At 59.9% G+C, this 25647-nt stretch overlaps 3 protein-coding genes and 1 long non-coding RNA gene across 7 annotated transcripts; 2 read left to right on the forward strand and 2 right to left on the reverse strand.

Annotated features, from left to right (window-relative positions):
* Positions 1 to 14030: 14030 nt before the first annotated feature.
* Positions 14031 to 17139, forward strand: LOC131384253 (tyrosine-protein phosphatase non-receptor type 11-like). Its single transcript, XM_058444361.1, has 5 exons — positions 14031 to 14053; positions 14416 to 14880; positions 15983 to 16178; positions 16259 to 16366; positions 17061 to 17139. Exons 1-5 carry the CDS (start codon positions 14031 to 14033, stop codon positions 17064 to 17066), a joined length of 798 nt encoding a protein of 265 aa, XP_058300344.1. The 3' UTR covers positions 17067 to 17139.
* A 737-nt stretch (positions 17140 to 17876) lies between these two features.
* LOC116812763 (uncharacterized) lies at positions 17877 to 20976 on the reverse strand. 4 transcript variants are annotated; one of them, XM_058443949.1, is made up of 4 exons: positions 20328 to 20976; positions 19752 to 19921; positions 18967 to 19148; positions 17877 to 18044 (listed from the first exon to the last, which is right to left on the reverse strand). In XM_058443949.1, exons 1-4 carry the CDS (start codon positions 20459 to 20461, stop codon positions 17877 to 17879), a joined length of 654 nt encoding a protein of 217 aa, XP_058299932.1. In that variant the 5' UTR covers positions 20462 to 20976. The 4 variants fall into 4 exon arrangements, with proteins under 4 accessions (XP_058299932.1, XP_058299931.1, XP_058299933.1 ...); XM_058443948.1 differs by having other exon boundaries at positions 18967 to 19178; XM_058443950.1 differs by having other exon boundaries at positions 17982 to 18112; positions 18967 to 19178.
* LOC116812762 (uncharacterized) lies at positions 18028 to 20279 on the forward strand. Its single transcript, XR_009214823.1, has 6 exons — positions 18028 to 18114; positions 18242 to 18381; positions 18663 to 18818; positions 18981 to 19172; positions 19578 to 19896; positions 20095 to 20279. It is a non-coding gene; the product is annotated as an uncharacterized LOC116812762 (long non-coding RNA).
* A 1128-nt stretch (positions 20977 to 22104) lies between the features above and the next one.
* On the reverse strand, positions 22105 to 25481 carry RNF223 (ring finger protein 223). Its single transcript, XM_032758563.2, has 2 exons — positions 25153 to 25481; positions 22105 to 23726 (listed from the first exon to the last, which is right to left on the reverse strand). The coding sequence occupies exon 2, from the start codon at positions 23715 to 23717 to the stop codon at positions 22971 to 22973; it is 747 nt and encodes a 248-aa protein (XP_032614454.1). The 5' UTR covers positions 23718 to 23726; positions 25153 to 25481; the 3' UTR covers positions 22105 to 22970.
* Positions 25482 to 25647: the final 166 nt, after the last annotated feature.

Genomic DNA, 25647 nt, shown 5'->3' on the forward strand with positions numbered 1-25647 from the left:
AGAGCACGACTCCGTTTCAAAAAAAAATGAAAAAGAAAAAAGATAATACCCGTAAGTTCCACACCCAGGAGGTTCCGTGAGTCTGGGCGTTTGCTTTCTGGGCCTTTCATCACTTGGTCCTCTGGGGACATGCTGACCGACCCTGTGTGCCTGGCAGGTGTCAGGCACTGGGGGTCAGGGAGGAGAGAGTCCAGGAGCGGTGGCCACACACAGGTCGCTGACGGTGGGGGGCCAGGGTGGGGGCAGACTAACTTTGGGCTTCAGGAAAGGTCCAGGGAAAACACGCCCAAACTCAGACCCGAAGCATGAGCAGGGGGAGGGCAGGTGAGGAGGCCAGAGGTGGGGCACGTGGTGTGGGTCCGTCGGACGGTGTGCAGGGCCCTGTGGCTTGACAAAAGGGAGCTTTCAGCAGGAAGCGGAGGCGTAGGAGCGGCCAGAGGCCAGCGTGCAGGACAGAGGCCACAGGTCAGAGCGGCAGGGGCTGGACAGAGATGGGCAGGGCAGGTCCAGCGGGGCTGCGTGGGCCTGGGGAAGAGAGCTGGGGGAGCTGCCTGAGGAGCTGTGGGAGGCTCCTGGAGGGCTCGAAGCAGAAGGCCACCAGATTTCATGAGGTCGCCCCTGGCTGGGACAGGGTGCTCGGCTGCAGGGGGAGCAGAGGGAGGGATTTGGGGGAGAATGGGCGGGTCGAGGGGGGTGAGAAGAGGCGCTCAGGGAGGTGGAGATGGAGCTGGAGGCACCGGAGCTTTGGGTGGATTCGCCCTGATGCGTCTGGAGGGATGGCTGGGCTGGGGAAGCTGGGGTCCCCTGAGTGGGGTCCAGGGGGCCGAGGGGTGCCAGGCAGGGAGAGGCCGGGCTGAAGCCTGGGGCAGGTGCTCCTGCCAGAAATGAAGGAGGGAGGAGGACCTCAGAGAGGAAGAGGAAGGGGCGCAGAACCAGGAGAGGGAGTTTGGGGAGCAACCGCTGCGGAGCGCGCAGGACCCAGAGGACTCAAAGCGGACCTGGAGGGTGACGAGGCCTTCCGTGGCCGGGGGTGAGGAGGAGGGAAGCCGCGCGGGCGGAGAGGCGCTGGTGGGTCCCAGGTTGGAGGCTGTGGGTGTGAGAGGCGGAAGCCCAGGGGAGCCCGGGGCCACCCGTAAAAATGATGGCAGCTGAGCGCAGGCGAGGGAGAGGCGCCCGTGCCGGGTCAGGCCGCGGTGGGAGCTCGACTCCGGAAACCGGCGGACCTGGGGCTGGGACCTGCAGGGAGGCGGACGCGGCACAGCCAGGGAGGCCGCTCCTGCCGGCCCCGCCCCGCCCCCCCCAGCCTGGAGAGCCCCCCCGCCCCCGGCCCCGGTCCGCAGTGGAGGCCACCCCGGAAAAGCCAGAGGGTCTTGGAATGGAGCGCGGGACGGAGCCGCCTGCAGCGCCCGCGACCCGCGACCCGGCTGCCCGCGGGACCCCCGGCTTTGAAGCGGGGACGGCCACAGCTTCTGCCTGCAGCCCAACCTCCCAGGCGCCCGGCAAGACTGGCTGGCGCGGACCCTTTAAGAAAGCCGGGGGCGTGGCCTCGGGGCGAGGCTTCGGGGACGGGGCCCAGGCAGGGCCTGCGCGGAGCTGCCAGAGGGTGCGGCCGCCCAGAGCGCACCCAGAGCGCCGGCGAGCGGCGCGGTGAGACCCTCGTGCAGAGAGCCCGGCGCACGGCGGCCCAGAATCCTGGACCCCAGGAGAAGCGCCTACGGCCCCGACAGGTGGGCGTGGCGAAATGCCACCCGGGACCTCCTCGCACTCCCAGCTGGGTCACCCCTCAGACCCGGGGTCCTGGACGCCTGCCCTCCTCCACCCGCAGGCCCTGCCAGGACACTTTGGTCCCCGGCCCGCCAGGCCTGGCCTCACTTAGGCGGGTGGAAAGGGCTGCAGATGTTGGACCTGGGTGAGGGTCAGCAGCGTCCCGACGCGGGGGAAGGTGTCCTGCGGGTGGCGGGCACGGCCTCTCCCTCTGTCCCCTTACCCCGTGCCCTGCTCCAGACTTCCTTTTGGCCACAGGGGATGCAGTCTGTTGGGGGGCACCCCGCTTTTCCTAGTCCTGAAACTGAGGCAGCAACACCAGGGGATCCTGGAGGTGAAGTCTAATGCCCTCCCCACCCAGACGTGGCCTGCCCACCTGCCAGGACCAAGTTCTCTCTAGAGGACTCATTTCCCTGCCAGACCCCCTGGGGGCCCAGTGTAAAGGGTGGGATCCCTGTCTGGCTGGGGAGCTCAGGGCCAGATGTGCGTGGGAGTTGGGACAGGCCAGAGGTTGGGCCTGCTTCCTGACTCCAGGGAGAGGGGGGCGGTACGTGTGCGGCAGCCGGGCACTTCCCGCCCTTTCTGCGGGACCCCTGCACCCTGCGCGTGTGCGCACGTGTGTAGGCTCACCCTGCAGCGTGCATTGGCCGTCAGTCGGGAGCTTCAGAGGTGACAGCCACTTGTCACCTCTTCCCGGCTCCAGGCGCAGGACCCAGAGCCCCCCCGGAGCTCACAGCAGTTGCTCTGTGACCCTGAGTGACCCCCTGATCCATGAAGGAACCAACACGGCTCACAGGGCTTCTCCTGGCCTGAACTCAAGGTCCGTAACCCAAAGTAGAGACCCTTGACCCACCCCTGCCCAGCAGTGCCCGAGCAGTCAGGGGCGGGGATCACTAGGGCTGAGGCCCAGGTGTGTGGGGGGAACCCAGGCAGCCTCCAGCAGGGTCTTGGGCCTCTCAGGCGCAGGAACAATGGACTGAGTTGGATCACTAAGAATCTGTTGGCCCAAAGCCCTGTGCCTCTCATGTTTAGCGTCCAGCCAGAACCCAGGAAGGAGGAGGCTGCCTGTGTACTGTCCGTCTCAGGGACTGGTTGGCAGGACCCCTGGGCAGAGTGCTGGTGCTCAGGGAGAGCCATGTGCCTGTCATCGGCCTATGACCCGGGGCCTGGCTGGGAAAGCCCCGGGCTGGACTCTGCCGCAACCTGCCATCCCCTCCGTGCCCCACCCTGGGATGACCATTTGGACTGTCACTCCCCTGGCCCCTGAGACCCTGCCCACAACCCCATCAGGCCTGGGCAGTCCCAGCCAAATCCCGGGGTAGAGCCCACACCGCTGCCCCCAGCACCCTCCTTGTGGGCTGCAGGCCAGCGTCACCTCTGTGAACACCACTCGGCCCTGGGGCTCCTATGCAGCCGGGCAGGGCTGGCAGGGTTGTGCCTGGTGTGTGTCTTGCTGCAGTGCTGGTGTCTGGGTCCTGGGCCCCTCAGGGGTGGGCCCGCTGAGCTCCTGGGTTCCCTGTGCTTCAGGGGCTGGGGAGGCAAACGTGGCTGTGGCTGGTGTTGGAGGTAGAGCCCACCCTGGTTGTGGTTCCTCCAGGCCCCTGAGGGGCCAGCCCTGGGGGCTGCGGAAGAGACCTTGAGGTTCTAGGGAGGGAGGTGGGAAGGGCACGTCCCGTGCTCTGAGACCCTCTGCCTGGTCTGCACACACTGCCCCGGCGTGGGGGAAAGCAGCCCCCATATCGTGTGTGTGTGTGTGTGTGTGTGTGTATATGCAGCCCCCATACCATGTGTGTGTGTTTACACAGCCCCCATACCATGTGTATATGTGTGTATGTGTTCGTGTGTGTTTGCTTATGTGTGTGTGTATGTTTTGTGTGTGTATATGCAGCCCCCATACCGTTTATGTGTGTGTATGTGTGTTTGTGTGTGTATATGTGTTTGTGTGTGTGCATTTGCAGCCCCCATACCGTGTGTGTGTATGTGTGTGTTTTTGTATGTGTATGTGTGTTTGTGTATGTGTGTATGTGTTTGTGTGTGTGTGTTTATGTGTATGTGAGTGTGTATGCACATTGACAAGCCATTCACGAACCCTCCAACGCATACTTCTCCTCAGGGGGAGTCCCAGTGTCCCAGGGCTGGAGCCATCACCCCTGCAGATCAGACGCCAAGACCAGGGCGATGCAGGGAGCTGCAGCAGCTGGTGGCCAGTCTGGGTCAGGCTGACCTCTCGGGTGACCTCATCTGTCTGGTGTCATTAGACCTGTCGGGGGACCTTGGGGGCCTGAAGCCCAGTATGTCCTGCCCACTGCCAGTCCCCCCGCCCCTCCTGCTGTGGGTCACGCCACCAGGGCAGAGCTGAGCCACTGGCCTACACGGAGCCAGGACCCCTTCGGCACAGAGGTGACCCTGGGCCCTCTAGAGACGGTCCAGGCCTTCCAAGCCCCTCTCCTGCCTGAACAGCACCACGGGAGGGAGGGATGGGAGCTGGGAACCTGGGCCTCCCCCTCCTCCCCAACACCTGCTGGGCACCCAGCTCCACCTCCAGGCCCAGGGCTCAGCCTGGGATTGCGGTGGGCTGGCCGGAGCGGGGAGTGGGGATGGCGGTGATGCTGGGGGCAGTGGTCTGAGCTGTTGCAGCCTCGGGGCCCCACCCCTGGGGATTTCCATGCCACAGACTTGGTGGCAGCTTTCGGGCAGGAGAGGGGGATGGAAAGTATGATGGAAGGTCCTCACAAGGACAAATAAGGTCTCTCCGCGCTCTGCGTTTCCGCCCGTGTCCCTGCCTCCACACCCTGGGCATCGCCCGTCTTGAGGTGGAGGCTGAGGCTGTGGGGCTGGGGAGGGGCAGCAGGTGTGGGATGTGGTTCAGCAGAGTGGGCGGCCCAGGCCGGGGGCAGAAGCTGCCTCCTAGGTTCCAGTCTCTTCCCCCGGCCCCGCAGCATTTTAGTGCCGGCCCAGGGACGGGCTTACCCTTTCCCGGTGGCCTCACCTGCTCTCCTGTGACTGGCCCTGGAGGTCACCACGTGGCACTCCTCCTCCAGGAAGCCTTCCCTGGTAGCCTCCCCCATGGCCACTCAGTGGGAACTGCCCCTAGGTCTGGCTCCCCCACGGAGCCAGTTTCATGGGAAGGAGCTTAGGGCCCCAAGTCCAGCAAGTGCCTGGCTGAGGATCCCCCCTTCCCCACAGGCCAGGTGAGGACAGAGGTGTTGCTCACTGCTGGGTGGCCTTGCACAGATCATCTGAGCTCCTGAGCCTCCCTGAACCAGTGTGCAGGCCCTGGGGTGCCATGAGGTTGGAAGGGGGCCAACCTCACAGGCTCTCGTCTGAAGACGCAGGGACAGAGTGAATGCAAATGTGGGGGCGCTGCCTGCCATTATCAGTGCTGAATGCAGAAGCAGGGACAGGGATGCGGCTGCGGGGCCAGCCCGGGAGGACCCCTCTGGAGGTGTGTGCCGTGCCTCATGGGGCAGGCCAAGGTGGCTGGCCAGGCCGGGGTGGACAGAACTTTGTGTTTCCCGAGAGCCATAGAGGCTGACACTGAGCCGTAAGCAGCTCTGACGTGCAATTCCTGAGAGTCCCATCTGCCGTGGCTTGGCTGTGGGGTCAGAGTCGGGCAGAACAGAACCAATAGTCCCGGCAGGCCCAGGCGGTTGGGGGAGAAGTGCTCGGCTCTGGGCTGCCTTTTTTCTTTTTTTTTTCTTGAGACAGAGTCTCACTCTGTCACCCAGGCTGGAGTGCAGCGGTGCGGTCTCGGCTCACTGCAACCTTGGCCTCCCGGGTTCACGCAGTTCTCCTGCCTCAGCCTCCGGAGTAGCTGGGATTACAGGTGGCCGCCACCACACCCAGCTAATTTTTGTATTTTTAGTAGAGACGGAGTTTCACCATATTGGCCAGGCTGGTCTTGAACTTCTGACTTCGTGATCCACCCTGCTGGGATTACAGGTGTGAGCCACCACGTGTGGCCTCCAGGCACCTTTTGAAGGTAGGACGAGAGGAACTGATGGATTGGAGCCGGCAGGGTGCGCCAAAGGGGGCCAGGGGCAGGGCCGACACCCTTGCCTGCGTGGGGAAGATGAAGAACAGGGTGTGGGGTGTGGGGTGCGGGGGCAAGATCAGGAGCTTTGGGTTTTGAAGATGTTAGGAAAGAGGTGCTGCTGACTTTCCAAACGGAGTTGCTGAAACCAGGTGTCTGAGTTTGGAGCTCAGAGAAGAGGTGGCGCTGGACTGGCTGAGACTCTGCAGACAGAAGAGCCAGGGCCTGGGGGCTCCTATCGAGGGTTCCAAAAGAGCAGGAGGACAAAGGGCCTGGCCAGGGCAAGGTGGGAAGCTGGGAAGTGCAGCCTCCACAAAGCCACGCAGAGAAGGCGCCACTGGAAGAAGGTGGCACTGACGGCCTCGGACGCTGCTGAGGACTGGCTGGGCCCCGAGGTCCATGGCGACCGAGAGCCAAGTCCTCCGTGGGCTTGGAGGACGGGACACGGCTCTGGAGGTGCGGGAGAGGACTGGCCGTGCCGACCAGCACCGCGGCGTTCCTGAGCAGCGGCAATGTTGCTGTTGCTGAATTTTATTATTGTTAATTTATTTATTTACTTTTATTTTTTGATACCGAGTTTTGCTCTTGTTGCCCAGGCTGGAGTGCAGTGGCTGCTCCCGAACTCCTGACCTCAGGTGATCCACTCACCTCAGCCTCCCAGAGTGCAGGGATCACAGGTGTGAGCCACAGAGCCCGGCCTCTATTTCCACAAGAGTTTTTCCTGTTACTTACTGATTGCCCATTGTGTCTTTTTCCTCGAATCACCTGGGAGGAACTAGCTTTAAATAAGTGTCGTCCCGTAATGCACTTCGGCCATCCGTGAGTTACCACATTAAGGATAGTTGTCAGTGGCCTCCATGCCTTTGGGTAAGTATTTTTTTTTTTTTTTTTTTTTGAGACTGAGTCTCATTGGTCGCAGAGGCTGGAGTGCAGTGGCACTGTGTCAGCTCACTGCAACCTCCGCCTCCCGGGTTCAAGCGATTCTCCTGCCTCAGCCTCCTGTGTAGCTGAGACTACAGGTGCCCACCACCACGCCCAGCTAATTTTGTATTTTTAGTAGAGACGGGGTTTCACCATGTTGGCCAGGCTGGTCTCAAACTCCTGACCTCAGGTGATCCGCCTGCCTCGGCCTCCCGAAGTGCTGGGATTTCAGGCGTGAGCCATCGCGCCCGGCCATGAATTTTAATTCATTCCCATTTGCAAATCACACAGCCATACAAACTTCTTCCAGGAGAAGTTGTGTTCAAAGGGAAGCAGAGGGGCAGGAGCTGCAAGGGGTGGAGGCCAAAGGAGGAGGAGGAGCTGGGGCCCCCGGAGAGGGACCTGGCCAGGGTGGGCTGGAGCCGGGGATGGGGTCCCCAGGGGGACCAGCCAGGACCTGCGGGTACTGCAGAGGAGGGGAGATCTTAGCCCCATTCTCAGGGGTGAGAGCCTGTGGAGGCCTTTATTTTTTATTTCTTCTTAAGTGAGATGAGGTCTGGCTATGTTGCCCGGGCTGGTCTTGAACTCCTGGGCTGAAGCAATCCACCCGCCTCCCTGAGTAATTGGGATTATAGGCATGAGCCTGGCCATGGAGGCCTTTAACAGAGACTGCGGTGAGGCCTCTTTCATCTGCGTCCCTGTGAAGAGACCACCAAACAGGCTTTGTGTGAGCAACATGGCTGTTTATTTCACCCGGGTGCAGGCGGGCTGAGTCCAAAAAGAGAGTCAGCCAAGGGTGGTGGATTATTATTAGTTCTTATAGGTTTTGGGATAGGCGGTGGAGTTAAGAGCAATGTTTTGCGGGCAGGGGGTGGATCTCACAAAGTATATTCTCAGGGGTAGGGAAAATTACAAAGAACCTTCTTAAGGGCGGGGGAGATTATAAAGTACATTGATCAGTTAGGGTGGGGCAGGAACAAATCACAATGGTGGAGTGTCATCAGTTAAGGCTATTTTTACTTTTGTGGATCTTCAGTTACTTCAGGCCATCTGGATGTATACGTGCAAGTCGCAGGGGATGCAATGGCTTGGCTTGGGCTCAGAGGCCTGACATTCCTGCCTTCTTATATTAATAAGAAAAATAAAATAGTGTTGAAGTGTTGGGGTGGCGAAAATTTTTGGGGGGTGGTATGGAGAGAGAATGGGTGCTGTTTCTCAGGGCTGCTTCAAGTGGGATTAGGGGTGGCTTAGGAACCTAGAGTGGGAGAGATTAAGCTGATGGAAGATTTTGTGGTAAGGGGTGATATTGTGGGGTTGTTAGAAGAAACATTTGTCGTGTAGAATTATTGGTGATGGCCTGGATACGGTTTTGTATGAATTGAAAAACTAAATGGAATAAGAGGAGAAAAACAGGTATAAAAGTTCTAAGAATTGGGAGGACCTAGGACATCTGATTAGCCTAAGGAGATTCAGCATAGTCCTGCCAGCAAAGATTATTTACTTTAAGAGTTAAGAGTGGCAGTTTGGGGATAGCACCAATATCAGCTGTGATGGCTTGGAGAAACAGTGTAAACTGGCAGTGTGAACAAGAGCAGGGCATGTATGAGTAGTTGAGAATGGTGAATAGGAGTATGACTAGAGAGAAGATAGTAGGGATGACAAGCTTTTTTGGGGCACAGTCTAAGTTGGTCTGGTGTCTGGAATGAGACTGGGGCCTAATAAAAAGGAGCGTCTATACAGGAGCTCAAATGGGTTGTACCTTGTAGCATTCTGAGGACAGGCCTGAATTCTGAGAAGGGAAAGTGGTAAAAGTATTCTCCAGTCCTCTTTAAGTTGGTGGCTGAGCTTGGTGAGGTGTGTTTTTAAAAGACCTTTAGTCCGTTCTACTTTTCCTGAAGACGGAGGACTGTAAGGGATATAAAGGTTTCACTGAATACTAGGAGCCTGAAAAACTGCTTGGCTGCTTTGACTAATAAAGGCTGGTCTGTTATCAGACTGTCTAGAGGTGGGAAGGCTAAACTGAGGAATTATGTCTGACAGAAGGGAAGAAATGACTGCAGTGGCCTTCTCAGACCCTGTAGGAAAGGCCTCTACTTATTCAGTGAAAGTGTCTACTTAGACTAAGAGGTATTTTAGTTTTCTGACTCGGGGCATGTTGAGTGAAGCTAATTTGCCAGTCCTGGGTGGGGGCAAATCTTCAAGCTTGATGTGTAGGGAAGGGAGGGGGCCTGAATAATCCCTGAGGAGTAGTAGAATAGCAGATGGAACGCTGAGAAGTTATTTCCTTGAGGATAGATTTCCACGATGGAAAGGAAATGAGAGGTTCTAAGAGGCGGGCTAGTGGTTTGTACTATAGCATAGCCTGCCTTTGCTGGCGTGTGGCGATTAGACCTGGTGGAACTGCCATTAATAAATTAAGCATGATCAGGGTGAGGAACAGGAAAGAAGGAAATATGGGGAAATGAGGTGAATGTCAGGTGGATCCGAGAGATACAGTCATGAGGGTCAGGTGTGGTATCAGGAATAATATGGGAGGTCGGATTGAAGTCCGAGCCAGGAACAATGGTAATTGTGGGACTTAACAAAGAGTGAGTACAGCTGAAGGAGCTGGGAGCAGAAAGCATATGGGTCAGGTATGAGGAAGAAAATAGATTTTGGAAGTTATGAGAAATGTAGAGAGTGAGTTGAGCATAGTTTGTGATTTTTAGGGCCTCTGAAAGTATTAAAGCAGTGGCAGCCACTGCATGCAGACATGAGGGCTAGACTAAAACAGTAAGGTCAAGTTGTTTGGACAGAAAGGCTACAGGGTGCGGTCCTGGCTCTTGTGTAAGAATTCTGACTGCACTAACCATGCCTAGGAAGGAAAGGAGTTGTTGTTTTGTAAGGGGTTGAGGTTTGGGAGATTAATCGGACACGATCAGCAGGGAGAGCACGTGTGTTTTTATGAGAATTATGCCGAGATAGGTAACAGATGAGGGTGAAATTTAGGCTTGACTGAAGTAATGGGGACTGTCTGTGAAGCCCTGCGGCAGTACAGCCCAGGTAATTTGCTGAGCCTAATGGGTGTCAGGGTCAGTCTAAGTGAAAGCAAAGAGAGGCTGGGATGAAGGGTGCAAATTAATAGTAAAGAAAGCATGTTTGAGATCCAGAACAGAATAATGGATTGTGGAGCGGGGAGGTATTGAGGATAGGAGAGTATATGGGTTTGGCACCACGGGGTGGATAGGGAAAACAATTTGGTTGATAAGGCATAGATCCTGAACTAACTTGTAAGGCTTCTCTGGTTTTAGGACAGGTGAAATGAGGAAATTGTAAGAAGAGTTTATAGGCTTTAAAAGGCCATGCTGGCCAGGCGCGGTGGCTCACGCCTGTAATCCCAGCACTTTGGGAGGCCGAGGCGGGCGGATCACGAGGTCAGGAGATCGAGACCATCCTGGCTAACACGGTGAAACCCCGTCTCTACTAAAAATACAAAAAATTAGCCGGGCGAGGTGGCGGGCGCCTGTAGTCCCAGCTACGCGGGAGGCCGAGGCAGGAGAATGGCGTGAACCCCGGGGGGCGGAGCCTGCAGTGAGCCGAGATCGCGCCACTGCACTCCAGCCTGGGTGAAAGAGCGAGACTCCGTCTCAAAAAATAAAAAAAAATAAAAAAATAAAATAAAAGGCCATGCTGTAGCAGGTGAGTGATAACAGGCTTTAATCCTTCCAAAGCATGCTGTGGGATGGGATATTGGCATTGAGCGGGGTAAGGGTGATTAGGTTTTAATGAGATGGTAAGGGGTGCATGATCGGTCGCCAAGGAGGGAGTAGAGGTATTTTATACGTGTGTGTTAAGGTGGGGGAATATGAGAGGAAGACGCGAAGGAGGCTTTGGGCTGGGGAGAATGGCGGCAATGAGATGTGGCTGTAATCCAGGAATAGTCAGGGAAGCAGATAATTTAGTTAAAGTGTCTCGGCCTAATAAGGGAACTGGGCAGGTGGGGATAACTAAAAAGCAGTGTTTAAAAGAGTATTGTCTAAGTTGGCACCAGAGTTGGGGAGTTTTAAAAGGTTTAGAAGCCTGGCTGTCAATACCTACAACAGTTACTGAGGCAAGGGAAACAGGCCCTTGAAAAGAAGGTAATGTGGAGTGGGTAGCCTCCGTATTAGATTAAGAAGGGGATGGGCTTACCTTTCACTGTGAGAGTTACCTAAAGCTCGGCGTCCGTGATGGTTTAGGGGGCTTCCGAGGCGATCAGGCAGTGTCAGTCTTCAGCCACTAAGCCAAGAACATCTGGGAAGGAGTCAGAGAGCCTTGGGCCAGAGTTCCAGGTGCCCTGGGAGTGGCTGCCAGGTGAGTTGAACAGTCTTAATTTCCAGTGGGGTCCTGCACAGATGGGACACGGCTTAGGAGGAATCCCGGGCTGTGGGCATTCCTTGGCCTAGTGGCCAGATTTCCAGCACGTGTAGCAAGCTCCTTGGGGAGGAGGTTCTGGAGGAATGCCTGGCTGCTGCGGTTCAGGCGTTTGGAAGTTCTTATGTGCTGGAGATGTGGTTGGGGTTTGTCTTACAGTGGGGGCAAGGAATTGCAACTTTTTTCTGTTATTGTACACCTTGAAGGTGAGGTTAATTAAGTCCTGTTGTGGGGTTTGAGGGCCAGATTCTAATTTTTGGAGTTTTATTTAATGTCGGGAGCAGATTGAGTAATAAAATGTATATTGAGAATAAGACGGCCTTTTGACCTTTTAGCGTCTAGGGCTGTAAAGCATCTCAGGGTTGCTGCCAAACAAGCCATGAACTGGGCTGGATTTTTATATTTGATGAAAAAGCCTAAACGCTATCTGATTTGGGATAAAGAAAAAGGAGCATTAACCTTGACTATGCCTTTAGCTCCAGCCACCTTTTTAAGAGGAAATTGCTGGGCAGGTGGGGGAGGGCTAGTCACGGAACGAAACCGTAAGCTGGACCGGGTGTGAGGAGGTGATCAAAGGATTATAGGGTGGAGGAGCAGAGGCTGAGGAAGAATTGGGACGTAGCTCGGCCTGGCTAGGAGGGGAGAGGTCAGATGGGTCCGTAGAAAAGGAAGATTAGAAAGACTCAGCGACACTTGGGGTTGGGATTGAGGGGATGAGGGGAGGGAAAGAAGGAAGATTTGGGACGAGTTGCATTGGGCACAGAGACTAGGAAGGGACTGATGTGTAAAAGAATGCCTAGATGTCAGGCACCTCAGACCATTTGCCTATTTTACGACAAGAATTATTTTGATCTTGTAGGATGGAAAAATTGAAAGTGCCGTTTTCCGGCTATTTGGAACTACTGTCGAGTTTGTATTGGGGTCAAGCAGCATTGCAGAAGAAAATAAGACGCTTAGATTTTAGGACAGGTGAGAGTTGAAGAGGTTTTAAGGTCTTAAGAACACAGGCTAAGGGAGAAGAAGGAGGAATGGAAGGTGGAAGAAGGGGGCAAGCCCAGAGAAAAGAGTAGAGACATGGAGAAGGGGTGGGGGGTTCTTGCCCTCCAGAAAAGCAGAGAAGGGGTTGGGGCATGGAAATAAGGGGGTGGGGCACAGAGATATAAGAGGTTGGGGCACGGAAATAAGGGATCGGGGCACAGAGATAAGAGGTCGGGGTGCGGAAATAAGCGATTGGGGGTCCTTGCCCCCTAGAAAAGCGGGACTTGCCGCTAAGGGTGAAGGAGAAGGGGTTGAGGGGTACTTGCCCCTGCCCCAGGAAAGCAGAGAAGGGGTAGAGACATGGAGAGAAGGGGTTGGGGTACTTGCCCCTCCCCCAGAAAAGCAGGACTTGCCGCTAAGGGTGAAGGACCAAGGCAGGCATCCCTGTGTGGTCTGACACCTTTGAAACGTGGGTGAATAATTAGAGAGGTGTCCTTGCAATGATTAAACGCCAAGGGAAGGCTGCCTTCCCAGTCCGTGACCAGTGCCGGAGTTTTGGGTCCATGGATAAAACATGTCTCCTTTGTCTCTACCAGAAAATGAAAGGAATTGAAATTAAGAGAAGGGAGAGATTGAAGTGTGGCACCAAGATTGAAAGGAGAAAGAGGTTGAGGGATAGTGAGGGAAGTTGGAGCAGAGAGTAAAAAGAGGCTGCTTACCGGATTTGAAATTGGTGAGATGTTTCTTGGGCTGGTTGGTCTGAGGACCGGAGGTCATAGGTGGATCTTTCTCACGGAGCAAAGAGCAGGAGGACAGGGGATTGATCTCCCAAGGGAGGTCCCCCGATCCGAGTCACGGCACCAAATTTCATGCACGTCCCTGTGAAGAGACCACCAAACAGGCTTTGTGTGAGCAACATGGCTGTTTGTTTCACCTGGGTGCAGGCGGGCTGAGTCCAAAAAGAGAGTCAGCAGAGGGTGTGGATTATTATTAGTTCTTACAGGTTTTGGGATAGGCGGTGGAGTTAGGAGCAATGTTTTGGGGGCAGGGGATGGATCTCGAAAAGTACATTCTCAGGGGTAGGGAAAATTACAAAGAACCTTCTTAAGGGCGGGGGAGATTATAAAGAACCTTAAGGGTGGGGGAGATTGCAAAGTACATTGATCAGTTAGGGTGGGGCAGAAACAAATCACAATGGTGGAGTGTCATCAGTTAAGGCTATTTTTACTTCTTTTGTGGATCTTCAGTTACCTCAGGCCATCTGGATGTGTAAGTGCAAGTCACTTATACATAGCTTGACTTGGGCTCAGAGGCCTGACAGCCTCTGTTCTAGAAAGACCCCTGCAGCTGCCCTTTGTGGGGCGGAGGGGGCAGTACCGCCCTCAACCTTCCTCCTCCTCTGGACTAGCCATGGGGGCCGGAGCAGGGTCTGCCCAGGGCACAGCAACCCCCACCCGTTCGTGGGCAGGTGATGACTCCACTGACATCCAGGCAGGGCCAGCATGGGGTGGAGGACCTAGAGCCCGCAGGCCCCACCTGGGTGTCATCTATGCAGCCAGGAGATGCCCAAGAGCCAGGTGTCCAGAAGCCGCCCCTGTGTGGACAGCACAGCCGGGGAAGACAGGGCTGGGCGAGCCCCACTTCCACAGTTCCTTCCTCTGCCGCCTCCCTCCCCCCCCCTCCCCCCCTCCCTCCCTCCCTCCCCCCTTCCTTCCCTCCCTCCCACAACCCCTTCCCTCTCTCCTTCCCCTTCCCTCCCTTTCCTCCCCCCTTCCCTCCCTCCCTCCCTCAGTCACTCACAGATGTGGCTCTTTTTTGCTGACATTCTGGGCTCTGGGGCTGCCGCCTGAGTACAATGTAGTCCTGAGCTCCGGAGTCCAGTGCCACGAAAGTAAGGAGCAGTTGTGATCTCAGACGTGGGCTCCAGGGCAGCCCTGACCTCATGGGGGGCTGCAGACGAGGAAGGTCCTGGGACAGGGTGGCTGTTCACCAGGAAGGGGCAGGGCTGCAGCCTCAGCCTCCCCTCCAGATGCTGGCAGCACCAGCCTCTGCCTGCATGGGGCCCCAAGGTTTACAGAGCCAAGATCCAGCTCCTCAGTGACATCCCCCAAGCTTCCTGACCTGCCCTGAGACACAGAGCGCGGCTCCCAGGGGCGGCACAGGCATCCGCCGGCATCTCACCCCACTCCCTGTGCACTCCCCCCGCCCCTGTCCCTCTACGGAGTGTCTCAATTCCAGTGTTACGGACCTGGGACGCCACAGTGCGGGGAACAGCTTCTGCCCTCTGGGAGATGAGAACCCTTCAGGCAGCCGGGCTGCTGAAGCAGTGACCATAAGCTGGGTGGGCAGGCGCTCCTTCCCTCAGCTCTGGAGGCTGGAAGTCTGAGATCCTGGCAGTGGAGGTTGGGAGGGGTGGAGTGGACGGGGCTGCTGACAGCCTTGGGGGCGTGTGGAGAAGGAGGGAGCTCCAGTGGCCCCAGGCCCTGCCGCTTGGGGGAGAACTCCCCTCCCTGTCCCTGGGACCCCACAGCCCCTGGCCAGTGGCCATTCCCGGCTTCGAGCACAGTGGCCTCAAGCCACCGTCGTGGGTGTTACCGTGGAAACAATGAGGCAGGTTTGTGTGGGGCCAGATTCCTCCTCTGGGCACTGACCTGCTCTCCCCACTCTAGGTGGTTTCACCCCAACGTCAGCAGGGTGGAGGCGGAGAAGCTGCTCCTGTCCAGAGGTCAGCGTGGGAACTTCTTTGCCAGGCCCAGTGAGAGCAGCCTGGGGGGCTTCACACTGTCTGTCAAGTGGGTGGGCCCTGGCTGGGCAGGGACAGGCTCTGGTTGAAGGCCTCGTGGGGTCTGGACACCCTCAGCTGGGGGCCTGGGGCAATTCACTCCTGGGTCCTCCTGGAGGGCCGGTGGGCAGCTTCCTGGACACACTCAGGGAGGCCTTGGTGCAGGGGGCCGATGCACTGAGAAGGTGGTGAGAGTTGGACGTGGTGCTGGGCAGCCTCTGGGCAGGAAGGAACTATTTAGAGAGGCCCTTGGGGAGGGCTCATTGAGTCAGGGGTTCAGCAGGACTCTGTCCTCCCCTGAGAGGGGCCTGGGGACAGGCAGGGCCTCCGTGGCTGTGACTGTGTTGCCAGAGCCTGGGGGTGCTGCTCCAGGAGTGCAGCTCTGGTACCCGCTGGGCTGCCAGGACCCCACATTGGAGTGGTGAACCCTGGCCCAGCATCCATGTGTCAGCACGCATGTGTGTGCGTGTGCATGTGTGTTCATGTGTTCGTGTGTGTTCATGTGTGTGTGCGTGTGCATGTTTGTGTGTGTTCATGTGTGTACATGTGCATGTGTGTGTGTGTGCATGTGCCTGCATCCTGAGGGGCGGTGTCTGCTAAGCACTGGTTCAGGGCACGGCTGCAGCAAAGCAGAGGATGCAGGGTCCTGCACCTGCCTCACCCAGGCCTCCTTCCTTCGGGTCTCAGGCACTGGAGTCCAGGGTGACTGAGGGAAGCCGGTGCCTCCCCTGACCCCATCCCTGCCCTCTTGGCTGGTGCCCTGGGCTGAACTGGTTCCTCCAGCCTCAGTTTCCCCACTGCAGGAGGCTGCATCTGCAGGGAAGGAGGCCTGGTCTGGGGAGGCCCCCGGCCCCTCCTTGCTGAGGACCAGGCTGCCACCTGGTGGCCGCCCACCTCTGCAGTGCCCGCCTGCCTCCTGCTGGCTCCTGGGTGGGGCAAGGGCCAGAAAGGCGGGCAGAGTAGCTCTGGGGCCTGGGTGGGGGTGCTGCCTGGACCCCCAAGGTCTGCGTATGTCTCACTAAGCCTTCTGTCCCATCCATGTGGGTCTCTCCCCCTCACCTGGCCAGGCCGTGGCCTCCAGCCTCACCTGTGCTCCCCTATGCCTGGGCCAGGTGGTACCACGGGCGCCTGTCTGGCAAGGAGGCTGAGAAGCTGCTGCTGCAGAAGGAGCGTCCAGGAAGCTTCCTGGTGCACGAGAGTCAGAGCAATCCTGGGGACTTCCCGCTGTCAGCACTGACGCAGGAGTGGGACAAGGCGCAGGGCGCAGGCTGCCAGCCACAGGTCACGCACATCATGACTCACTTCCAGGTGGGAGGGGGCGGCGAGCTGGGGCAGCCTCTGGGAAGGGCGGGTGGCCTTGGCCAGGCCCCTCACTGCCACCCCCACAGCCTGACGAGAAGTGGAAGACGGTGAGTGCTTTGACACCCTCGGAGACCCGGTGGAGCAGGAAGAGCCTGATGATGGGGAAGGTGGGGGCCGTTGTGCACCTCAAGCAGGTAGGCCCCTCCACAGGCACCAGGGCCGTGGGCACAGCCTCACCCAGGAAAGCAGCTGGGGGTCCACTGGGGTCAGGGAAGACCCCCTACCAGGGGAGCCCCCAGGTGCCTGAATGGCCACGGGAAGGAAAATCTACCAGCTCCTCCGTGTGTCCTCCTGGCGCATGGCGACCTCCATGACCCGACGAGGATGCGGGCCCGGGGCAGGGCGTCCAGGTGCAGGGGTGCGGGGCCCGGGGCAGGGCGGCAGGTGCAGGGGTGCGGGGCCTGGGGCAGGGCGGCCAGGTGCAGGGGTGCAGGGCTCGGGGCAGCTGCCCTCAGTGGGAGGGGTGTGGTGTGGTCTGCAGGGCCCTGGGAGGCTGTGGTGGAGTCTGCGGGGCCCTGGGGGGGTGTGGTGGGGTCTGCGGGGCCCTGGGCCCCCCTAAGCTTAGACGCAGGCCTCTCCCTGGCAGCCCCTCAAGGCCACGAGGATCAGTGCTTGGCGCCTGGAGGGCTGTGTGCAGGAGTAGCAGGGCCACCGATGCCAGTGGGACGGCCAGGCAGGGCTTCTGGGTGGAGTTCAAGGTGCATCCTGACCGCTGCCACCCTCAGACTCTGTCCCCTGGGGCTGGGGCAAGTGCCCGATGGGAGCGCAGGGCCTGGAACCATAGGGTCCAGCCTCACGGGGCTTAGCAGGTGTTCTCCCCGTGTGCAGAGATGAGAGATTGTAATAAAGACACAAGACAAAGAGATAAAGAGAAAACAGCTGGGCCCCGGGGACCACTACCACCAAGACACAGAGACTGGTAGTGGCCCTGAACGGCTGGGTTCGCTGATATTTATTGCTTACAAGACAAGGGGGGCAGCGTAAGGAGGGTGAATCTTCTAAGTGATTGACAAAGTGAAACAAGTCACGTGATCACAGGACAGGGTCCCCTTCCCTCTTAGGTGGCTGAAGCAGAGACAGAAGGCGGCATACGTCAGCGTTTTCTTCTATGAACTTATAAGATCAAAGACTTTAATAAGACTTTCACTATTCCTTCTATCGCTATCTACTACGAACTTCAAAGAGGAACCAGGAGTACAGGAGGAGCATTGAAGCATCACAGGGACGGGTTTAGGCCCCCGGATGACTCCGGGCAGGCCTGGATGATATCCAGCCTCCCACAAGAAGCTGGTGGAGCAGAGTGTTCCCTGACTCCTCCAAGGAAAGGAGACTCCCTTTCACGGTCTGCTAAGTAACGGGTGCCTTCCCAGACACTGGCATTACCGCTTGACCAAGGAGCCCTCAAGCAGCCCTTATGCGGGCGTGACAGAGGGCTCACCTCTTGCCTTCTAGGTCACTTCTCACAATGTCCCTTCAGCACCTGACCCTATACCCGCCGGTTATTTTTAGGTTATATTAGTAATGCAACAAAGAGTAATATTAAAAGCTAATGATTAATAATGTTTATAATGATGGATAATTGTTCATGATCATCGCTATATCTAATTTGTATTATGACTATTCTTATTCTAACTATTTTCTTTATTATACTGAAACAGGTTGTGCCTTCAGTCTCTTGCCTTGGCACCTAGGTACTCTTCCGCCCACACGGGATGGGGTGGGGGTGGCCATCTCGGGCTCTGGGAAGGGGCCGGGGCTGTGAGCTGAAGGCTCCATCACCTCCAGATGCTGCAGCAGCAGGAATGCCGGTTCCTGTACCCTCGGAAGGAGGGGCAGAGGGTGGAGAACAAGCCCAAGAATCACTACAAGAACATCCTTCCCTGTGAGGGCAGAGGCCAGGGTGTCACCCGTCGGGCCTGGGGGAGGTAGGGAGCAGGCGGAGCATCTGCCACCGCTGACCTGAGGCTCCCCCTCGCATACCCTGGACCCTCCATCTCTGCACACCACAGGGTCTGCGGGCAAAGAGGCAAGGTGGGGCCCACGAGCTGTGCCCTGGAGAACTGAGCGGCACCTCCCTTCCCAGTTGACACCATCTGGAGTCATTCTGCTCGACTAGGATGACAGCAGGCCTGGAGCCAACTACATCAGGGTGGGTGTGCGCGGGAGGCGGGGCCTGGGCCCATTGCTCCTGGGGGGCTCAGGAAGAACCAGGGTCCCCAGGGGAGGGGTGGGCGGCAGTCCCCAAGGGGTCCTCAGAGAGGCTGGATGGGCATTGGTCCTCAGCCCCTTGCTGGCCTGGAGTGAGTGTGTTTGAGCCACCAGAGCTCCTTTGCATAATATTTGTGTGCTGTTTGCATATCATTTGCATAATATCTGCATGGACTTGTTTGTCCTCTGGAAACAGCAGCAGTTGTCCTCATCCCCTTTCAGACTGACCCTGAGGAGGAGCCGGGCCATGGCGGGGGCAGGGCGTACATCGCCACGCAGGGCTGTCTGCAGGCCACGGTGGCTGCTTTCTGGGCCATGGTGCACCAGGAGAACACGCGTGTCATCGTCACTACCACCAGGGAGATGGAGCGAGGCCGGGTAGGGGTGCGGTGCCAGTGCTCCCAGTGCCCATCCCACCCCGTGCATCTTCAGCTGCCCAAGGCCCTTCCCGACCGGGCCAAGGAGCCTGTGGGACGCCGTGGGAGTGGGGAGGCTCCCACAGAACCCCGTGGCTGCACATACACACCTGCGTCTCTGCAGGTCGCAGGGGCGGGGTGCCGGGGTGCTGCCGGCAAGGCTGATGCAAAGCGCTTCCCTCAGAACAAGTGTTTCCAGGACTGGCCAGAGCTGCCCGGCAGCCAAGAGTTCGGCCGTGTGCACGTGCGCATCCTGGGTGAGGGCCAGGCCCAGGGCTGCTGCGTGCCGGAGCTGCGGGTGTGGCGGCCAGGCCAGGTGAGCCTGGCGGCAGTGGAGCGTGCCTGCTGTGGGCCTGCACTGGGAGACCCCCACACCTACCTGCATCCAACCTCACTGCCTTTGGGGGCTTCCACACCCCTCAACCCAGGAGGTGCATTCCAAGCCGGACAGGGGTCACTGAGGTGGCCACATTCTCAGCCCTGGGCTGGCGGCCGCTCCTCCCACACACCTCTCCAACTGCGGCTTTGGACTCCGTTGTATACCAGAAACGCCCATTTCTGTCTCGGGCAGATTACCTCCTGTTCCCTCCAGCCCCCGCCGTGTGTGTGTGTGTGTGTGTGTGTGTGTGTGTGTGTGTGTGTAGCGTCCTCCAGGCCCCCATGGAGCCCTCACATTTGGTCTTTCCTTATAAAATAACCAGCCTGCTTCTCCCGCCCCCAGCTCCCTCTTCCCTTCCCCAGGCACCTGAGCCACCTGGGGCCATCTCGGCGGCCCCTCCCCATTTCCTCCCTCCTCCTCCTGCTCGCCTTGGCCCCCGCAGCTCCTCCGCTTGGGCACTCCCGGAAACCCAGTTGTGCCTCAGCCTCCTCCTCCCACCCGGGGGGTTGCACTCACCGCCTGCCCCGCTCAGGAGGAGCCACGGTGTCCGGTGCAGCACTTCCAGTACTTCGGCTTGCCGGACTACGGCGTCCGGGCCGATCCCGCTGGCGTCCTCGGCTTCCGGGACGAGGTGAACCGGGCCCATGGTGGTGCACTTCAGGTGCGGCGGGGCGGGGCTGCGCGGGCTGTGCAGGTGCAGGTGAGGCGGGGCGGGGCTGCGCGGGCTGTGCAGGTGCAGGCGCTGCGGGGCGGGGCCACGAGGGCTGTGCAGGCGCAGGTGCGGCGGGGCGGGGCCATCGGGTTGGCGGGGGCGCCCCCGCCCCCTACTCTCATCAAAGGCCGCCTGGTTTGTCCTCAGCGCATCGGACGCACAGGCACCATCATCGTGATTGACATCCTGGTCTACGTCATCCGCAGGCAGGGCGAGCCGCTCCTCTCTGGGTCCCCCCACCCTGCCCTGCTATAGCCGCACCCCTCAGGACGACTCCACCCCTCAGGACGACCCCCCCCCTGCCGACAAGCCCCGCCCCCCATCAGTAGGCCCCCCCCCCCCCCCCCTGCCTGCCGGCACCTTCCCCCCATCCGTAGCACCTCCTCAAGCGCGCTTGTCCCCAGGGCTGGACTGCGACATCGACGTCCCGAAGACGATCCAGCTGGTTTGGCGGCAGCGCTGAGGAATGGTGCAGACGGAGGCTCAGTACAAGTTCGTGTACCTGGCGCTGCATCGGCACATCCAGGGCGAGCGACTGCGCCAGCGCGAGCAGGTAGGGGCGTGGCCTGTGCGGGGCGTGGCCTGTGCGGACGTCGCCATGGTGACCGGCGGCCCCTCCCCCCAGCGCAAGCCGATTCAGGAGCGCGAGAACCAAAACGTGGGCGCCGCCCCCCGCGAATCGGGTTGCAGCCCCCGGCCCGCGGCTCCCCAGGCGTCCCCAGTGTGACCGGAGCGCCAGGGCCGGTCCGGAGTCTTCCGGGAGGGACTGGGACGTGCGGGGTGCGGGGCTGAGCCGCTGCTCCGCGCGCAGAACCCCGCAGCCCTGGGACTGCGAGGACGTGAACTTGCAGAACCGCGGGTGTCTGAGGGAACCCCCGGCCTAGCCGCGCCCGCGTGTGGCCGGAGCCGCGGGCCGGGACTGTGTCCAGGACGGAGCCACAAGCTTGTCCCCAGCTCAGGGAGGCCCAGGGGCGGCAGAGGGAGCGACAGGCTGCGAAGCCCACCGGTGACCACGTGTGAACCCGTGTGCGCCACCAGCTCAGCCACTCGGTGCGGGTCTGCCCTCACCGTAGCTCAGGCCTGCCGGCCCTACCTGCTCCTGTGGTCTGGGATGTGGCCCCGGTGAGGACCTGGCCCCATCACAGGGTGGATGTTTGTGGAGTGAGGTGTGTGAGACATATTCACGTGACCACCTGTGCAGCGTCACGCGCCTGGCCCTGCCGATGACAAGGGTGTGGGCCTGTGTGGGCATGACTGCGTGTGTGACACAGAGTGATGTCACTGTGACCCGTGGCTGCACTCCCCACATCACCGGCTTTCACAGCCTTCCAGTAAAGTGCTGTGTTCTCCCTTCTGTGTCTTGGTTGGGACCTGGGGCAAGGGTAGCTGTGGCCCCCACAGCTGGAGTCAGCTTCTGTGGGGCCTTCCCCACCCCTCCCCACCCTGGACCAGAGGCCCAGCTGGTTGGAGCAGGAAGTACCTGGGCTCTGGGGTCAGGGATGAGAAGGCTGAGGAGGCCTGCGTGAGCTGGAACTGGCCTGGGCCCTCGTGGCCATACCTGCCTGGTGGTGCAAGATTCCTGGGGCTGATGACAGATGGGGTAGGGCTGGGGCTGGCGAGCCTCCTGCCCATACCTCACGTAGCTGACCTCTGCCTCTTCCCCAGCCAGGATGGCCCTGGGAGTTGCCAGAGAGTCAGTGGATCTGCAGGCTGCACGCTGGCTGTTACCTTTGCTTCTGGGTTCCCCCAGGGGTCATGGTTCTGTGGTTCTCCAGTCAGGGACCCTAGCAGGGCCATGGGGCGTGACTTCCTGGAGGTGTGGCCTAGTATGGCCACGGGGGAGGATGGGGGAAGAGAAAGGCCCCCTTTGTCAGCCACCGGGCTCTGAGCCAAGCTGAAGCCCTCCCCCTGGTCCAGCCTGCCCTGCCCCAAGTGTCCTGGGCCTCTCCCCATCTCCTTGGGGAGCCTCACATTGCTGAGTCGCCAGCTAACTCCAGAAACCCCCAGCCTGTCTGCAGCCAGAGGGGCTGGGAGTTGGACCCCCTAGAACCTTGGGCCCACCTGTCCCAGTGGCTGCTGGGAGTCTAATCCTGTCAGGGTATCCTCTGGGTTGAGGCTACAGCAGGGGCACCCAGGGTGAGGCCCTCTTACCAAAGATGGATACAAATAATTTATTTTAAAAGGTACAATTCACAAAGGTTGGAGGCGCAGCTGGAAGTTTCTGTGGTTACCTGGCACTGGGGGCTGCCCTGCCTCCACTGTCTCCCCACAGTCTGAGGGCAAGACGAGCACCCCCACCCAACAGCAGGACCAGCCCTGCGGGGAAATGTCAGCACGAGTGGAAGCATGGCAGGGCCCCTTCCTTCTTGGCAAGGGTCTTCCCTGGCAGGTAGTTCACAGTGTGTTTGGGTGGCAGGGACGCCGGCCAGCTGCTCTCCTGGGCCCTTCCTGTACCAGCCTGTTTTTTCGTTTTGTTTTGTTTTGTTTTGTTTTGTTTGAGACAGGGTCTCGCTCTGTTGCCAGGCTGGATGCAGTGGTGCAATCTTGGCTCACTGCAACCTCCGCCTCCCTGGTTCAAGCAATTCTCCTGCCTCAGCCTCCCGAGTAGCTAAGAGACGCCCGCCACGACACCCGGCTAATTTTCGTATTTTTAGTAGAGATGGGGTTTCACCATGTTGGTCAGGCTGGTGTCGAAATCCCGACCTCAAGTGATCTCTCCGCCTCAGCCTCCCAAAGTGCTGGGATGACAGGCGTGAGCCACCGCGCCCGGTGAGCCTGTGGCTGTTGGAGGCTTTGGGGACCCTCTTGTCCACCCCATCAGGACCCAGCCTGGAGAGTGAGAGGTGGACAAGCTAAATGGAGCCTGGTCTTGGTGGGGCCCCGGTGGAGTCCTCAGAGATGCCCGGTTCCTTTCACGTCCTCGGGGACCGACTTCCAGTGGCTGCTGCGTCCTTGGGCCCCCCAGTGGGGGACCCCCCATGGAGCTGGGTGAGGGCGGCTGACCCGGGCAGAGGCTGGTGGCACTAGTTGTCAGTCAGAGGCCCGAAGGGGTAGGCGGCTGTGGTGGTGGCCGGGGGCCGGGGAGGCAGCGGCAGGCAGCGCAGGTTCCCGGTCTTGAGCGCGCACTGCACCGGCCAAAGTGCCATGCAGAATAGCACCAGCAGCAGGGCAGAGACCAGTGCCATGCGCCTCCAGTCCCGGCATCGCGCCCAGCAGCGGGCCAGGCGGCCCCGGCGGGGGGCAGGGTCCCGGGCGGGCGCGGGTGGCTCAGCAGGCTTGCTCAAACCCACGTCCACGCATACGAAACTGGGCTTGCGGCCAGGTGTGGTGGGCAGTGGTTGGCAGCACAGCTTGGTGCCCTCCAGCCACACAGGCTCCTCGCGCCGCAAATGCGCTGGCATCCGGGCCTGCAGCTGGCGGCTGGTGCGCAGCGCGGGGGCTCCGGCAGGCGGCACGGCCGTGGGCTGCCTGCAGAAGGGGCAAGGTACAGCCTCACCGCCGGGGCGGCCCACAGGCTGAGCAGCCGCCAGCCGGGCCAGGCACTCCAGGCAGAAGACGTGGGTGCAGGAGAGCTCCTTGGGCGTCTTGAAGATGTTATCATAGCCTGAGAAGCAGATGGAGCACTCCAGGGGGGAGGCCACCTTCTCTGAGCCAGGGGTGCCAGGGGACCTGGGGCTGCTGGCCGAGCTGGGGGACCTGGGCATCGAGGCTGTGGAGCTGCTCCGGCGAGGGGGTGGCACAGCCGTGTGCCACACTTGCTGGCCTGACATGTCTCTGAGCTGTGGGACAGGGACTGTGGTGAGCAATCACAGGCCGCCCCTTTCTGGTGGTGTTTTATCTCCCCCTCCCCTCTCTTGCCCCCAGAGATCCCAGGGAAGGACTCTGTTCCCTGTGCGCCACTCCAGAAAGTTCCTCCGGTGCCCCGGAGGTCATTCTGCCCCACGTGCAATCCTGCCCTCTCCACCCCATCACACGGCTGCACCAGGGGTGAGCCTCCTACAGGGCCCCAGGCCTGCTCCGGGAATGCAGGCCATGTGCACGGGGGTCTCACTGACCGCTCGGCGGACACCTCCTGTCGGCCCTGCCCCACCTGGCTGGCCCTGCTGCCTGGGCAGAAATAATGGTGAGGATGACAGTAGCCACAGTCGTCAGAGCTCTGCAAGGCTGGGCCCACATCACGGGACTCACACAACTCCACAGTGTGGAAAGGGTTGCCCAGAGCATGGGTGACTCAGCCAGGGCCACCCCAAGGGAGCCAGCGGGCCCTGGACCCTGGCGGATACGGCTGTCAGGCAGGCCAGGGACTCCAAGTCAAGTGAAGTGAGTTTGAACGCGGATCCCAGAGTGGGTGCCTGGCTTGGGCGGTGCAGGCCTGATTTGCAGGCAGCTATGTGAGGGTGGGGTGTGGGGGTCTCTGGGTCTGGGGACCGGGCTGAGCCCGAGGGCTTTGGGACGATAGGGAGGGCCCAGGCAGGGGCAGGGGTCAGTGCCCGAGGAAGGTGCGTGTCAGGCATGACCTGCGGCCTGCGGGGCCAGCTTGTCTGGCTGCTGAGGGTCTGATATGCACGGAGCGGGGGTGGGACTTGGACAAGCCCAGCCATTCCTTCTGGGCCAGCCCACTGCCTGATGGTCAGGTGATGGTCAGGGCACCCTCAGCCGCCCACTGAGTGGGTGTTTCTTCTCCCTGACCCACTCCCACTTCATGGCAGGGACCCTGGGGGGCGGACACTGTGGGATGCTGCTCTGCCCCTGGGTGTGGCTCAGGTGGGCATCTCAGCTGACCTGGGACCCTGCTCCACCTCCCGCCCCTCCCCTGCACCCAGGATCCGCTGCAGGGAGCCACAGGGGTCCCACCTGGAGGGAAGTGGGCAAGGGTGACGGTGAGCCCCAAGGGCCTGGCCGTGCGTCCCCGTGGGGCCCAGGAGGCTGCCCCAGAAGTGACTCCTGGCACTGCCCCACCCCGCCCCTGACTTGCCAGTGAGTCCCAGACAGGCTGGTGGGATGACACAGGTCACTGTGACCACCTGAGTCACGCGCCGTCACTGTGAGGCTGTGAGTGCCCCAGGCACCAGGACCTGGGGACTGCTCTGCGGCCTGTGTACCCCACAGAACCGGTTCCTTGGCACCAGGCCCCACCCCTCCACGATGGTGCCCCACCCTGAGCCTGTGCAGGTGAGGGGTGAACACAGGCTGAGCTGGCCTTACCTGGTGGCTGGGGGTCAGCGGGTCCTGGGCATGGTCCTCCTCGCCGGCCAAGGTTGGGCTCCAAGGCTCTGGGCTGCCCCGCCCTGGCGGTGTCTGCTTCCTCTTCTCCAGGCCCGGCCTGGCCTGTGCTTCACCCAGCAGGTATCCCTCCCCGGGGCCGGCCACCAGCAGCTGTCCCAGTGGCACTGGTCTGGCAGGTGTGGCTTCTGCTCCGTCCAAGACAGGTGGGGACACAGGGAATGCGTGCGCCGTCACCCGCACAGAGCTCTGGTCTGAGGCAGGTGTGAGTTGTCGGGTGTGGGCTCCCAAGCAGGTCTATTTATACCCTATGGGTCGTGCTGGCCAAGGGTGTGGCCACAAAGCCTCAGGGATTGGCTGGCTTCATCCTCTCCTTGGCGGGCCAGGCAGCTGGAGGGCAGGGAGTGAGGGGTGAGGGTCAGAACTGGGTAGGGGTCAGCACAGCCGCTGCAGCCTGGGCAGGTCTGGGCTGGGGTG

The sequence above is a fragment of the Hylobates moloch genome, unplaced genomic scaffold (genome assembly GCF_009828535.3).
Source record: "Hylobates moloch isolate HMO894 unplaced genomic scaffold, HMol_V3 SCAFFOLD_9, whole genome shotgun sequence".
In the NCBI taxonomy this organism is placed as follows: Eukaryota; Metazoa; Chordata; class Mammalia; order Primates; family Hylobatidae; genus Hylobates; species Hylobates moloch.

What these genes read in the sequence shown, in the direction of transcription:
- LOC116812763 (XM_058443948.1), bottom strand. Translation starts at nt 20,461, where the DNA reads ATGCAGCGCCAGGTACACGAACTTGTACTGAGCCTCCGTCTGCACCAT. An exon ending in GGACAAGCGCGCTTGAGGAG is followed by an intron (nt 19,922 to 20,327) that starts GTGCTACGGATG and finishes GCACCTGCACAG; the next exon opens with CCCGCGCAGCCCCGCCCCGC. An exon ending in CCTCCTGAGCGGGGCAGGCG is followed by an intron (nt 19,179 to 19,751) that starts GTGAGTGCAACC and finishes CACTGCCGCCAG; the next exon opens with GCTCACCTGGCCTGGCCGCC.
- LOC131384253 (XM_058444361.1), top strand. Translation starts at nt 14,031, where the DNA reads ATGGGGGGCTGCAGACGAGGAAG. An exon ending in GGGGGCTGCAGACGAGGAAG is followed by an intron (nt 14,054 to 14,415) that starts GTCCTGGGACAG and finishes CTGCTGAAGCAG; the next exon opens with TGACCATAAGCTGGGTGGGC. An exon ending in ACATCATGACTCACTTCCAG is followed by an intron (nt 16,179 to 16,258) that starts GTGGGAGGGGGC and finishes CCACCCCCACAG; the next exon opens with CCTGACGAGAAGTGGAAGAC.
- RNF223 (XM_032758563.2), bottom strand. Translation starts at nt 23,717, where the DNA reads ATGTCAGGCCAGCAAGTGTGGCACACGGCTGTGCCACCCCCTCGCCGG.